Source organism: Rutidosis leptorrhynchoides, chromosome 1 (genome assembly GCF_046630445.1).
Source record: "Rutidosis leptorrhynchoides isolate AG116_Rl617_1_P2 chromosome 1, CSIRO_AGI_Rlap_v1, whole genome shotgun sequence".
Lineage (NCBI taxonomy): Eukaryota > Viridiplantae > Streptophyta > Magnoliopsida > Asterales > Asteraceae > Rutidosis > Rutidosis leptorrhynchoides.
Window position 1 is genome coordinate 674,048,082 of NC_092333.1, and position 14,873 is coordinate 674,062,954.

At 32.1% G+C, this 14,873-nt stretch overlaps 1 protein-coding gene across 1 annotated transcript; it reads right to left on the reverse strand.

Moving 5' to 3' along the window:
* Positions 1-6,403: 6,403 nt before the first annotated feature.
* On the reverse strand, positions 6,404-11,710 carry LOC139885958 (uncharacterized). The gene is made up of 7 exons (XM_071869704.1): positions 11,351-11,710; positions 10,255-10,395; positions 9,255-9,620; positions 8,310-8,555; positions 8,132-8,224; positions 6,966-7,166; positions 6,404-6,894 (listed from the first exon to the last, which is right to left on the reverse strand). The coding sequence occupies exons 1-7, from the start codon at positions 11,687-11,689 to the stop codon at positions 6,679-6,681; spliced, it is 1,602 nt and encodes a 533-aa protein (XP_071725805.1). The 5' UTR covers positions 11,690-11,710; the 3' UTR covers positions 6,404-6,678.
* Positions 11,711-14,873: the final 3,163 nt, after the last annotated feature.

The window sequence follows — 14,873 nt, forward strand, 5'->3', positions numbered from 1 at the left end:
TAAAGTTGATCAATATAGATATATCAATCTAAAAGTGTTGTTGTAGTTTGTAATATCGCTACTAAACAATTTACCCTATGACACTTTGTACTGTCAGTGTCGTGGAATCATTATTATGTAACCAAAGACCAACGATCGAATGGTTAGAGACGTTACTCTCAATAGGCCTACTCACAATAATTAAGTTTGCATTTAAACGTAGCAATTAACAATATTATGGTAGGGATTTAGCATGAATCAAAGCATGACAGCATAGTTAACAATTTAGTACTTGTGTCTAAGCGTAAAGCAGTTATAAAGCAAGCATGTGTCTCATCCCAAAAGTTATAAAAACAATTATGAAACAGTAAAAAGTGGGGCTCTGAAGTTCACCTTAGTAGCAAGTAAGTTATTCCACGCAAAAAAGAATGAACGGAGTAAGTGATCGGAGATCTTAACCTAGAGATATAATCTTTGATTAGTTAATATCTAACAGACGCAAAGTTTGTTTATTAATATAGCAACTATATTAACAGTGACGGCTTTCGAGAAAAGTTCCTATTTCTATAAAGTTTCTATTTTTGGAAACCTATTATTTATGAAAAACTTCCATTTATAGTAAGCACCTAGTTTAAAGAAGTTCGGGTTATAATTCTTCACAAAGATGTTGTACAATCTTGCCCAAACTTCGTTGCTATCATGCAAGTCACTCGAATGATCTGTTGTTACCGGGCGCCCAGGATTCTTGACCGAAATCTAAGTCATGGCATTCGAAATCCACAAGCGGTTCCCATAAGGCAACAAGGACCACCCTAGGCCACAAGTAGCGGTGAGGTTCGTATAAAGTGCACGTTATCTTTTAATTATAACCTTCACGTTATAGGTGTATACACACAATGAATTATTAATGTATTTAATAATTATATATGTGATAATATAACCTAAGTATTATTTAATATTTAGTTATTATACCTTAGTATGTTTTATATATATTAAATATAATTACCTTTAAATAAATACCTAAATTACTTCAAAAATAATAGTGTTTTATTAATCAAACATTATCCAAAAATGTCTAAATAATTAATTAAATATCTAGAAATTATATACATAATTTTTATAGTCTTAGTTAATCATATAGATCAGTAGAAAAATTTAAGAAAATGTTTTTATTATATTTTTGAATTTATTTTTGTTTTTTTACCCTTAATTTATTCACAAAACAAGTTTAATTCCACATAATCAGTAAATAAACCCAAAAAATTATTTTTATAATTTTTATAAGTTTCTAACAGTCTACTAACCTGTATAAAAATATTTAAAAAAAATATTTTTTATTATTTTATATTTATTCTTAATTTACCTTCGAATTACATAATAATAGAGTTTAATTATATAATAATTATCAATTCGACTCAAGTAATTATTTTTCATAACTTTTGCAGATCTATATAAATTTTATAAACTCATAAAAAAATTATATATATTTTATTTTTTGTTAAAAATATTTATTACGAATTTTACATTGTTTTTACGTTCAAATGCTACATAATTCGTATTTAATTATAAATAATATTCCATAAATTATCAAAAAAAAAAAAATTATACATCATAATACTTATAATACTAATTATAACATATAAACATAATTAATTTTGAATTTTACAAAGAATATACAATAAATATAAATATAATCGATAATATTAAAAAAATAATAAAAATAGAAAGTACCTCAAATTTTCTTCAAGGTTTTGAGAGAATAACTTAAGTTTTTGTTTTTGGCAAAAAAAAAATGAATGAGGAGCCATGTATTTATAGGTAAAAATGGTTGGTAAAAAGAAAAAAAATAAAATAAAATAAAGGTGCCAATTTTGACAAAAACATGTTAAAAATGTTTTTAATAAGATTTATCTTTGAAAATATTTAGTCAGAATTCATGGGCTCATTATTTAATTTATAAAAAAATCTTTTTTTATAAGCTAAAAATATATATAATGATTAAAATAACTTATCATTTAATTAATAATTATATTACATATAGTTTTAAATATAATACACATTAATATTAATATTAACTAAAGTTATTTTATATAATTAGTGTAAACTTTAGTTAACAAAACGTGTCGACTAAAAATAAATATTTGATCAACGTTGAATTTAATTATAACAACCCTATAGGCAAATTAGTCAATTCAAGTATGGAAATGTGAGAGTTGTTATAGCTATGTTGGTCAAAGCGCCCCATAATCCAACTGACGAACCCCGTAAAAAATTTAAACGGTTTCAAGAAAGTGCAAGGAAAGATATTGAGTGTGCATTTGGAGTATTACAAGGAAGATTTGCAATGTTAAAAACTCCGACGAGATCTATAGACTTCAAAAAAATTTAGAAGATATATGTATGCTTGTGTTGTTCTACATAACATGATTCTGGAAAATAACTGTTTGTGATTGGACGCGGAGAAGAAAGAATGATAGAAAGGAACCCACCAAGACGGTTTCAATGGGATTTGAGGGAACGAGATGTTAGGGTTAAGGAAATAACAAATAGGCAAGTTCACAATCAGTTGGAGGCAGATTTAACCGAGCACGTGTGGAACTTATCACCTTACTTTCGTGCTGCTAATAATAATGAATAGTGTATGTATTTTTTATTTAAATTATGTAATATTATGTTTTATTAATTTAAATTAATGTACTTAATGAATTTATTTTGATTCCTTCAAATATAGCTGTTTATTGCATTAATTTCTAGATGATTACATTATTTTCTAAACAGAACAACAACATAGTTCATAATACGATTACATTAATTAATTTCTAATGGCTATCTTCAACATACACCTTGATCAATCTTCGTAATCGCGAATATCGTATTGCTGAAACCCTTTTGGAGATTCAGGTACAACTTCTTGATCACTTTCAACAATATTTTCGCTTTCATCCCTAAATTCGATATAAAGCTTAATTGTTTCATAACGTACCAAGGCTCGCCCTACCAAAGCAAACCAATCGTGGTCATCTTCAATTAGCGAGGCTGGAACGTTGGGTTTTTTGAAATACCAAACCTGTTTGAAAAACAAAGGTAAGTCTTCCTTAAGAAACTCAATCAACTTCGATAAGTCATATTGTCATGCATCAATTAAATACTCTTGTTGCCAGTAAGATTGATAGTTCATCACTTCCTGATCAAATTCACCTCCGTAATTAACTTGTAAGCCAACATTCAACGGACTCATTTTGAATAATTGAGAGAGTCTTAGAAGTTTAGAATTTGTAGAAAATGTGAAGTGTGAATTAAAGTTGGTGAAATGAAGTATTTATAGGGGAAAAAAATATAGCCATCGCTCATTTAAAAAAAAGCTGTTTGTCATTATTATTTTTTTAAAAAGACGTTATTATTATTATTATTATTTGTTAAAACTAAAAATAATATAAAACAAATAAATAAAACAATATATATATATATATATATATATATATATATATATATATATATATATATATATATAATGTCACGTCAGCATTCCACTAATCAACAACACCAACATCCAACACCACCAATACTTCACTAACTCAACATGTCATAGTCAGTAAAAAAGTGCAAAAATCTCACAACACGAACCCACAACATGAGTTACCACTACAAGTGGTCTAATATGAGATTGAAATCGAGTTAAGATTCATTACAATATATCTGTCTATCGAACTCATGTCATGTTTTCTTAGGATGCAATGGATTGATACTTTTTTTTTCAAAAATAATGAAAACTTATATACATAGAAAAAACGTTTTAGAAAAGAAAACGCTTTCAACAAGAATTACATAAGAAGACCCCAATGAGACTCGTACCTAAAAAGCGGCTAAGAACTTATGAACTATCTATACCGAGTCTCACTTAAGCTAAACCGAAACAATACCATAATTAAATGAAAATAACAATGACCAACGAATACAAGAAATTACAGTGAAACATGATACTGAAAAAAAGAGCTCAAATGTCCTTAATGAACTCTTCGAACTTAGCCATTTTAGCTCCTTAAACCACTTACTGCTTACGCTTTTGTTGTTTCTTGTTCATAACTAGCTCACGCAGGATATGGCTAGAATTAACAAGATTGACGGAAGCCGGTTCACTCTCGACTAAACACGTCATCAAACTATCAGAAGTCGCGAAAGCCTCGTCCGTCATTTTGTTTTTAGCCGACACCGAAGAGCCCCACCACAGCTGTTTTCTTGATGACATCAATTTACTTGTATAACATTACTACAGGAGGTAACCATTTTCAGGCCACGATTGAATGATGACTTGGGCTTCATTTTGTTTTGAATGTGGTATAACTGTGAATTGTTCTTGTATTTCACTGATTATTGTGCATTATAACAGACCTAAATATGAGATTGAACTCGAGATAACATTCATTACAATATATCTATTTCTCAGAGTAGTATATTTACAATAAATTATCTATTGTTATGCATTGTAAGAGACCTAAATATATACAACGGTTCGTTCGTGTTGTTACTTTTCTCACTACACTCCAACTTACAAGCAACATCAAAACATGTTTCACGAGCATAACTAGGTAACATACATAACCGACACAAAAGAAACCCTAAAAATCAGATTAATGAACCACAAATAACCACAATAGATCACCAATCGAACCCGAACACAGTGAATAACAACCTTCTTTCAATCGGCTGAAAGAAATCAAACAATACCAAATGAAACCCTAATTTTTTAATCGGCTAAAAAACTAGAGATGAATATCACCACTACGATCGAATATCAAACCTGAAGCTCTGATACGATGAACAAACACATAGATAAATCCTTCAATCACAGAAGGAAAACTCTCAAATCACAGGAGATAATAAAAACAGAAACCAAATCGTTTACAAACAGAAACAGTAAACAAGATACACAATCAGTCAATCATGACAATCCTCTCAAGTTCATCAAAAAAATCATGAACTAATCACTCAAGAACAGAACGATTGATCAAAACCCTAATTTGAGAGATGAATAGATCGAATACAGAAAAACTGAATGAATGATTAATTAATAAATTAAAAAATAAATTAAATATATAAAAATTGCATCTAGTCTCTCCAAGTCTTGTTTTCAGCTGAAGCACAAAAGTTCTAGATTTCCAGCTTTTGCCATAACTTTAACTTTAAGAAAATTGCTACAAGACCCCTGAACATTCGTAACCCAGAAATAAGAAAAAATAAAACACAAACAAACATGTTTAGTTTAATAATTCATACCATTTTAATATAAAGAATAATAATTTAATTATTAGAATACTGTTTTATTAGCTTAATATTTTTTTGTCTGTTAATGGAAAAGGTGATATGATAATTCTACTTATTTTTTGGTAAACAATTTTTATCGTGTATTATTTGTGTGTACTTTACAAGTTATGTTATCAATGTATAATGTTAGTGGATTAATCAAATAAGTGAATGAAAAATATAAGAAAATGACTACCTTATGTGACTTGATAATTTTCCTGCCCACTATTATAATGATGACAAGTGTTTTTACCTATTTAATTAGTTAAGAACTAAACTTAATAAACCACTATGCCTAAATATGAGATTGAAAAATCGAGTTGAAATTCATTACAATATATATGTCTATTGAACTCATGTCATGTTTTCTTAGGTTGCAGTGGATTGATTTTTTCTTCTTGCTAAAAAAACAAAAACTTATATAGAAACAGTACACGCGTTCGAAAAGAAAATGCTTTCAACAAGAATTACATAAGAGGATCCTGATAAAACTCGTACCTAAAAAGCGGCTAAGAACTTATGAATTATCTATATGAGCCTCACCTAACCTAAACCGAAACAATACCAAAACTAAATGGAACCGATAACAATGAAAAACGAATAAAAGAAATTACTACGAAACATGAAACCAAAAAGAAGAGCTCAAATGTCCTTAATAAACACTCGGAATTTAGCCATTTCAGCTACTTGAACCACTTCTTGCTTACGCTTTAAATCACACTAAGGAAAACATCACACTAAGGAGTTCTAGCTTTGTACCGACACTTGTTAGCAGATAGCCGGAAATAGGTATCAACACTTCTGTTGTTTCTTGTTCGTAACCGGCTCACGTGGAATATCACTGGAATTAACAAGATTGACCGAAGCCGGTTCGCTCTAGGCCAAACACGTCATTAAACTATCAAAAGCCGCGAAAGCCTCGTCCATCATTTTGTTTTTAGCCGACACCGAAGAGCCACCACACCTGTTTTCTTGATGACAGCAATTTACTTGTATAACATTACTACAGGAGGTAACCATTTTCCGGCCAAGATTAAATGATGGGCTTCATTTTGTTTTAAATGTAGTATCTGTAAAGTTCTTGTGTTTTAATGATTATTGTGCATTGTAACAGACCTAAATATGAGTTGAACTCGAGATAAATTTCATTACAATATATCTGTCTCTCTGAGTAGTATTTTTACAATAAATTATCTATCTATTGCTGTGCATTGTAACAAACCTAAATATATACAACGGTTCGTTCGTGTTGTTACTTTTCTCATTCTACTCCAACTTACAACCAACATCAAAACATGTTTCACGAGCGTAACTAGGTAACATACATAACCGACACGTAAGAATGCTAAAAGTAGCGATTTACACCCTACAAATATATCTATAAATAAACCTGTAGCATCAGCAGTACTGAGGCCTCGAATAATCCGGGGGCAGAGATGGGCACCTTTCGGTCATATGAGGGTACGGTTCGATAGTATTGTATCCGGGTAATTCCATACGATACTTTCCTTTGACTTGACAAAATGGAAGGTCAACCGTGTCCCCTTCGTTACACCACTTTGGAAGTTGACTTGCGTCGTTTTCATAAAAGTTGAGCGTGTAAGCATCCTTTATCTACGTAACTCGAAAAAGTTATATATTGCACAGATGTACATAATACAGGGTTAAAATGGTAAATGACTCACTGTGAACTCGGTAACTTGAATTTTGTCGGAAAGATCACCAAAGAGTCCTGCTTCTTTGTACATTTCAAGAACGAAAGCCACACAAGAAGTTGACTTTCCGTCAGTATATACCCAGTCATCCTGTTCGGGTATAGTAAGTAATTTAGCAAAAGATGAACCACGTTTTTCAACTTCGACTAATATATCGGGAAGGTCAAGACCCTGCCAAAAAAGTCAAATTTACATCAACATATACCACTAAGTAATATTTGAGTCATATTCTATCTTTGGTAATATATGAAGAATCTCGATGATAAGGAAATGCTTTCAATGGGTTAAATGGGTCAAAAGTAGCCCAATTTGAATTCAAGTGGTCAAAACCTCTTAAATCGTCCTATTAATCATAGAATGAATACTGTACTATTCTAATAATAAAATTTGTAGTTTGTGTGAAAAATATTCAATACATTAATTTAGTTATGTATCTAAAATGAAAAAAAAAGAACTGTTGGCAGGTCAACCTAAATTGACCCCACTTGTGCTAAAAATTACATTTTTGAACCTTGTGTTGTAGCTCATGTGGTAGAGGTCTGCCTCTCTTAGCGAGAGGTCAGGAGTAAGAGAGGTCAGGAGTTCGACTCCTGTGGGGTGCAGTATTGCACACAAGGTTGCCCCTTAACTCTTAATTCCACCCAAGGGTGCCTTTCGCACATCGCGTTGCGGGGGCAGTGGGGAGGGGGGTTTTACCGCCCCATGCCCTCGGTTTGGGCCGGGTTTCCTCCTGGGCAGCAGTTGGGGCGGGTTATGCAACTGCGGGAGATGAACGCGTGGGTGGTTTAGTCTCCCTTGGGTGATCCCAAACTATTGTTTCAAAAAAAAAAAATAATAATAATACATTTTTTATCCGAACCACATTTAACCATAATTCAACCACATATTTGGCACCTCTAGATTTATATTATCAGAACTAAGATGAAGTCAAGGTAAAGTAGACTGGACCTCACCAAAGGGCCTTTAGACTGGCTGTATCGAGGTGCCCGAGGTGACCTTGAGGTCATGGGTTCAAGGCCTGGTGTGGACGTTATAGATATATTTCGTGTGAAAAAATCATGTTGGGTGTGTGTGTTTGCCTTTCCAATAAAAGATAAAAAAAGATAATAATGATAATAAAACAAAATAGACCGGACCTCGGTACCAAGCCGCTTATTCAATGCTTCGTTCCACATGTTAGCTGCATACGCAGGCTGCAGTTGGTTCCATACAGTCATAACAGAAGCAACCTGCACCATAATTAGCAAAGGTTAAACAATTAAAAATGTAGCATAATAAATGGACTGAAAACAAATTTAGAAGTTAAGGGCGTACCAGATTAGCATCCAAAGGTGGTGGAAAATTATCAGTTATAGTGTCTATCCAGGCAAATATCAAATTATGATACCCGTATGGCAACCCTATCATGCTTTGTGCATACTCCCATGCAGCAGTCTCGTTGAATTTAGCCCGAAGGTCAGAACGCAAAGGAAGTAACGCAATATGAGGATTAGCATCGTCTTCGTTCAACTCAAAGTTCCACCATTCATCCCATGGCAACAAAACAATAACATCTTGACCCTACACTCATAATACATATAATTGATGGTAAATTCAGATGCTAGGTGTCAAAATGGGTGCGTCGGTGGATTGGGTTACAAGTCAACACAATTATGGGTTGAGAAACAGGTCAACATTTAGCACGGGTCGAATGGGCCACTTTACTTTGGGTTGACCCGTAAACACTTTTTGTCCTATTTTCCAAATGGCTATTTTCTATAACTTCTAATTTAAATCATCAGAGCATTAACATTACCAAGATTATAAGATTCTTTTGATAGGTAATATAATCTAAATCTAAAATAATTGAAAAAATGACATGGGTTTATGGGAGTAGGATGGCAATGGATCGGATATGGATCGGGTGATCCCATATCCATATCCATTTAATTTTTTAAATCCATATCTATATGCATATCCGTTTAAATACAATTCATCCATCCATATCCATATCTGTTGGATATTAAGTTCTTTTAAAAGATAATCTCGTTTTTGAAATGAAATCATCAAAGTTTTTTTTAACAAGCGTAAAAAATTACCACCCAATTCGACACATTCAGAGGTACACAATAAGCATTTGTTAGCTACAATTGGGAGGAAAAACAGGCTGGGTTAAATCAGTTCTAATGGATCAATGACCACCGGCCTTTTACGTATTATATATGTTAACAAAATTCTCTACAATTGATATAATAATAGGATATAATATAATATATGTACCTCTTCATCTTCATGTCCAGATTCTCCAACCCACAATTTTCCATCCGGGTCCCTCAAGCAAACGGCCGAATGACCCGCATACGCACCAGATACCCATTTCTCTAAAGTTTCAAACCCGCCCCATCTACCACGAATTTTCGATATTGCTAAGAAGTCTCCCGAGTGTATATCATCTTCGGTAATGTTTGTTATTAAGGGCCCTGTACGTTCTACAAAGTTAGCTCCCATATGTTTCTTTAAAAACGCAAGATTAGAACTTTCGCCCCATCCGGTGTTTGTGAACAGTGGGAAGACCTCCCATAATGCTTCCAGGGTTCCTATCATACCCGCTTCCATTAGGAATATAGCAATGCCCTTACGTTTAACCTTTCAAAAGCGAAACAAGGAGTTAGCTCATGAGGTAGCAAAATGGGCGGGTCAGGTTACACAAAAGTAAGTTGGACCATGTTGACTAAATAATTGTTGTGTCATATATGACAACAAATGTTATATACACTCAATTGAGAAGTGATTATTTTCAATAAAATTTTACTTGTGAGCTTTTATACCTTAAAGTGCTGTTTATTTTTTAAGATGGTTTTGTCTGAAGATCTGCGGACCATATCTGTAAAAAGAAGATGTGACCTAAAGGTACTGTTTGTTTTTATGTCTGTAAAATAACTTAATTCTGCCTGCAACACTTAGAAGCACATTTCTAAGTCCGTGAGATTGCAAACAGAATAAGATATTACTTTATCTTATATCTTCAGAAAAACAAATTGTCTGCAGTAAAAACATTTGCAAGCGCGCAGACATAAGACATAATAAGATATGTAGATTGAAAAACAAACAACACCTAAGAAAACACTTAAAGTGACTTCCATTCAACTCATTTGACCAGATTCCATTTTAGGCATTTTCATTTCATCAGTAAATGGGTTGATTTTGCATTGCAACCTTAAATTAGCATTGTTCTTGTTTCCTGAGTTAATATTAATAAAAGGTGAATCAGTCAACTTACATATTCATATTCTTCTTTCCCTGACCACTCATCGAACTCAAGTGTATGCGAACGAGATAAAAAATAATAGTCCCATGTCACACGATACGGAGTAGCAAATACATAGATATCCATACATGTCCAACTGTGTGCATTGCTTACCTGCACGAACAACAAAGTAAATATCAATATGAAAGATAGACCAACACATCAGAATTGACTTGTATTCATTAAACTGACAATTATGGCTTCATGTCTGTTAAACTCCGACCCTTTATTGCGGATTTAGTTGACTTTATAGGAATTTAAAATTGAATTCAACATCTCAGGATTGAAGGTCCGACAATAACCACGTACAGGGCCAACCGATAGTATTATTTGTTACACTTTATGTGAATATGTCCTGATATTATCCTTAATAATACTGTTTCCTACCCACATTCTTGATTCCAAACCCCAACTTTTAGAATTAATAGCACAACATGCTTATACTTATAATCACTTAGTAACTTTCTAAATAATAAATTAAGATATAATATAACTAGTCTAGGATATGAATTAAACTGGTAATTGCTTTCTAACATGACCTTTGATACTAAACGGTATCAGTAACTCCCTACAACTTATTACTTGGGGATTTATATCTCATTGTAAACATAGTTCCTAAGTTATTTATTTGCCCTTTTAAACATGACCTATCCTATAGAAAAACAAAGCCTAATTTCATCCAACAAATTAGGATAAACCCATTAAGATTATTCAATCATTAATTAACCAAATATAGTAACATACATACAAAAATTCAACCTTTTTAACCTTAATATAGATAGCATAAATCCAAGGAACATATAAAGATTATCATCATTGAACCATCATACAACTCACCCAAATTTAAAAATTATTTTCATAAAAACGGGTAAAAGGGTAAGGTTTTCCCAGGCTAACCGGGTCGGGTTATATGTATATATAGTTATATACAACCCTTTTCCCTCGCAACCCAAGATAAACATAGGTTGATAACTAGGTTTGAACCAGAATCCTCATCTTAGGAAATCAAAAATCAAATTAAAATTTCAAATATACTAATAACATAAAGGATTAAAAAAATTATTGAGACCTTAATATGAAGAGTGCCACCACCAAATTCACTGCCACTTTTATTATGAAGTTCTAACCAAGCAGTATTCTCATAAAAGCAAGAACCTTTCCAATTTAATTCCGAATTATTCGCAATCGAAGCGGCACCAACGAAGCTCGGAAGAAGATCAGCAGCACCTTTGAGTGAATTCAAAATAGGCCATGAAATTTGTCTGGGTAAAAGTGGAAGAATGTCATGTGGGTGAATTGGTGCTTTGAAAGCTTGTACCTTTAGACTGTGGGTACAACTAAGAATCAAGAAAATGATGTGGGTTATCAGAGTTTTGTGGATATAGGTTGATGAAGAAACGGATTCCATTGTTGGTGGATTGCAGATGCAATAAGCGGTTCAAGAAGCTTTGGTATGGTCCAACATTGTTGTTTCTTTATACGGATTATAAAATAGAGTAAATTTCATAAATAGTCCTTTTACTTACATCGGTCTACAATAATCATCCATTGCCTTTTACTTTCACCTTTTCAATATATTTAATTATTTATTAGATTTTTATTTTGCTTGAAAATAATCCATTATCAACCAATAATGATTAGACTAACCATTTACTTCTTAAAGGAGTAAATGACAATATACGAGGAATACTATTTTATAAATGGGAAAATCATTTCTTAACCGATTTCAAAAAGAAGTTGCAACATAATCACTTAAAATTAAATATATCGTACTACTAGTATATGTTATTACAAACTCGAATGTTGGGTCAGGCGTTGCAATTGCCATGAAGTTATTAGTTAAATCTAGAGGTTTAACTTCCATAAATTTCTAATATTTAATCCGTTTTTGGTATTTTAATGCCAAGCGTTATGTACTTAACTTTGTAATAATAAAACTTGAGTCAAAATTTGATTACTTGAGTACGGAGTATAAGAATTGATAACAATAAAATGATTCATGTCAATAAAGGTGTAACCTAAAATTTCTATTACAAAAATATTAAAGAGTTCACTTTAGTTCGCTCTTAAATGTCTTAGAGATAAAATTTGACTACAGAAGATGTACACTGCACTTGAGACCAATCTATATCTTGATCTCTCATAATTAAACTTCTCTCATTCATATCAGCACTACATCAACATCAAAAATGTTACCATTCCTTTACCTAATCATATCTATGTTACACTTTCATCTCAAAATTTAACCAATTTATATTAATTTTCAAACAAATAAATAAATAAATAAACATTGCACTAATTTAATTTAAACATTACATTAAATTACAAATTACTAATAATTAAACATTGCATAAATAAATAAAAACATAACATTGATAGTTGAGTCAAATTTTTCTTTTTAAATATATATATCTAATTTTTAATTTCGCCCTCTTTGTGACTTTTTGAAATTTATTTAATTATTTTTTAATAAAATCATCGGATATTAGAATTTAAACAAAAAAAAAACAAAAAAGCTAGAAAATGGGCCCACTTATATCCGTTGTGAACCGTCGAAGGTGTTGCTGGTGTAACACTTGGCGGTTCGATGCCAATCTACGCCAGCTCTTGGCGCACGCCAACGAGCCTCGCTTGGCGTCGATAGGTAGTGATCTAACACTTCTCGTAAGTCGTAACTACTAAAGGTTTAAAAGTTTTGTCGAAATATTGTAGTCATCATTTATATGGTTAAAAGGACATTTTGTAACAGCACATTTTAAAACTTAACATATTGTAAAGAATCAAATTTTAATTAAATAATACAATTAAACTAATAGAGATTCGGAGTATTAATAGTTGCTTTTTGAAGCTTTGTTTGTTTTCGGAAAATGTGATTTGACTCAAAACTGCCCATTTTTATTTTTATTAATTTAAGGGTTTCTCTGGATTTGAAAGTTATCATTTAGTAAGTTTTCATACCAAGGCTCAATCCAATTAAGTCCGTAGCGTCTACCGATTTCGCCATATGCCCCTTTTTGAGATGAAAATCTCATTGATCTCGTCCCTTTTTTCTTTCATGTATATCTAAGCCGCTGAATTCATTAGATATCGAGAAATCTATTTAGATAGAATTTTGTCTTAGCAAGAAAATCACCCCAATCATAAGTTTTAGGTTGGGCATAGTGCCCAAAAATGAAAAAATGACGTTAATCGCACGAAAGAATTTAGCTCATTGTAATTAAGGTTTTATTCTATTCATTTAACATCTCATCTCATATTTCTCTCTCTTTTCTCTCTAAATTTTCTTTAGATCACACACCAAACATAATTATAAACATACAAAAATAATAAGGCACATCCGTGAAGAAAAAAAAGGGGCCACACTAACCATCACCTTCATATTTAGAAGTGAGGAAGCAAATGTGGTGGCAATTAAGAGGAGACGGTGCTTATGACACCGTCATGGTGGCAGCGATGGCTAGCACCATGACAGGGCCCATAGGCAGGGGCGGACCTATAGCTTCGTTCCGGTGAATGCGATCTAGTGAAAAGTTTTTTGTTTTTGACTAGTAACACCAGTGGATTAGTGGATTGTGTAATTTTTTTATTGACACCATTGAATCAAATCATCTAGTAGAAATTATTGGGTTTTTGACTAATGACACAGAGAATTACTATTCCTAGATCTGTCATTGCCCATATGCATGTGTCTAAGCAAATAAATGATTTTTTCGAGACAAAAAAGTATTATACACGCAACTATTTCCTCACCGATCAAAGACAAAAAATAATTTACGTAATTAGTTATAAAGTTTTGGTCTTTTGGGCTACCATATTAACATGTTCATTGATCAAGGGGCAACATGTTAAATTATTAACAAGTTTGGTGCACTTCGAAAACTTGGAAGCAATGCAAGAAAAAAGACAAAATGACGAAATCCAATTACTTGGCAATAACAGAGTGCACGGAAGTGTAACAATATGTCGTTGTCTTTTGTGAACCAACGACTCTCATTGTTTGTTATAAACCGAATAAACTTTGATTCTAGTACCAATAATTCAACTACCATTCCATAACAATAAACGACTTCATATATTTTTGAGCAGCCAAGAAAACAAAGCCCACCATACATTTCGTATGTTATTGTTAATTTGAGTTTTAAGAACTAATTTAATTCGTGGATTAAACTTTGGTTTGAACTTACTTCCACTTAGAAAAGTGATTATTATGATAATTGATAAATGAAAGGAAAGTGTGTTGTTTTTTTTTACATATTTTAAATTTAAAATTCTTTTTTGACTTGCAAAGGTTATACTCCGTAAATAATTACTTAAAAGGTGGCAATTTTGACCCAAGTATTTTATATGGATCAATTGATTTTTTTTCTCTCTCCAAGGTATAGATGCACAAACCGGATAAAAAACCGGATTCGGACAAAAAAAAAACTGGATTTTTTTGTCCGGATTTTCCGGAACCGGTTCCGGTTCTCGGCGTCGGATTTTTTTCGGATTTTTTTCCGGAACCGGTTCTTTTTCGGATCTCGATCGGATTTTTTCGGATTTTTCTTGGACTAGGATTCGATTTTGCGAATTATATTTTTACCGGTTCTATT

Excerpts from the sequence above, each read along its gene's own strand:
- LOC139885958 (XM_071869704.1), bottom strand. The coding sequence starts at position 11,689 with ATGGAATCCGTTTCTTCATCAACCTATATCCACAAAACTCTGATAACC. Across the intron at positions 9,621-10,254 it reads GGAAAGAAGAATATGAATAT|GTTAAACGTAAGGGCATTGC; the intron begins GTAAGTTGACTG and ends CGCTTTTGAAAG. Across the intron at positions 8,225-8,309 it reads CACCTTTGGATGCTAATCTG|GTTGCTTCTGTTATGACTGT; the intron begins GTACGCCCTTAA and ends ATTATGGTGCAG.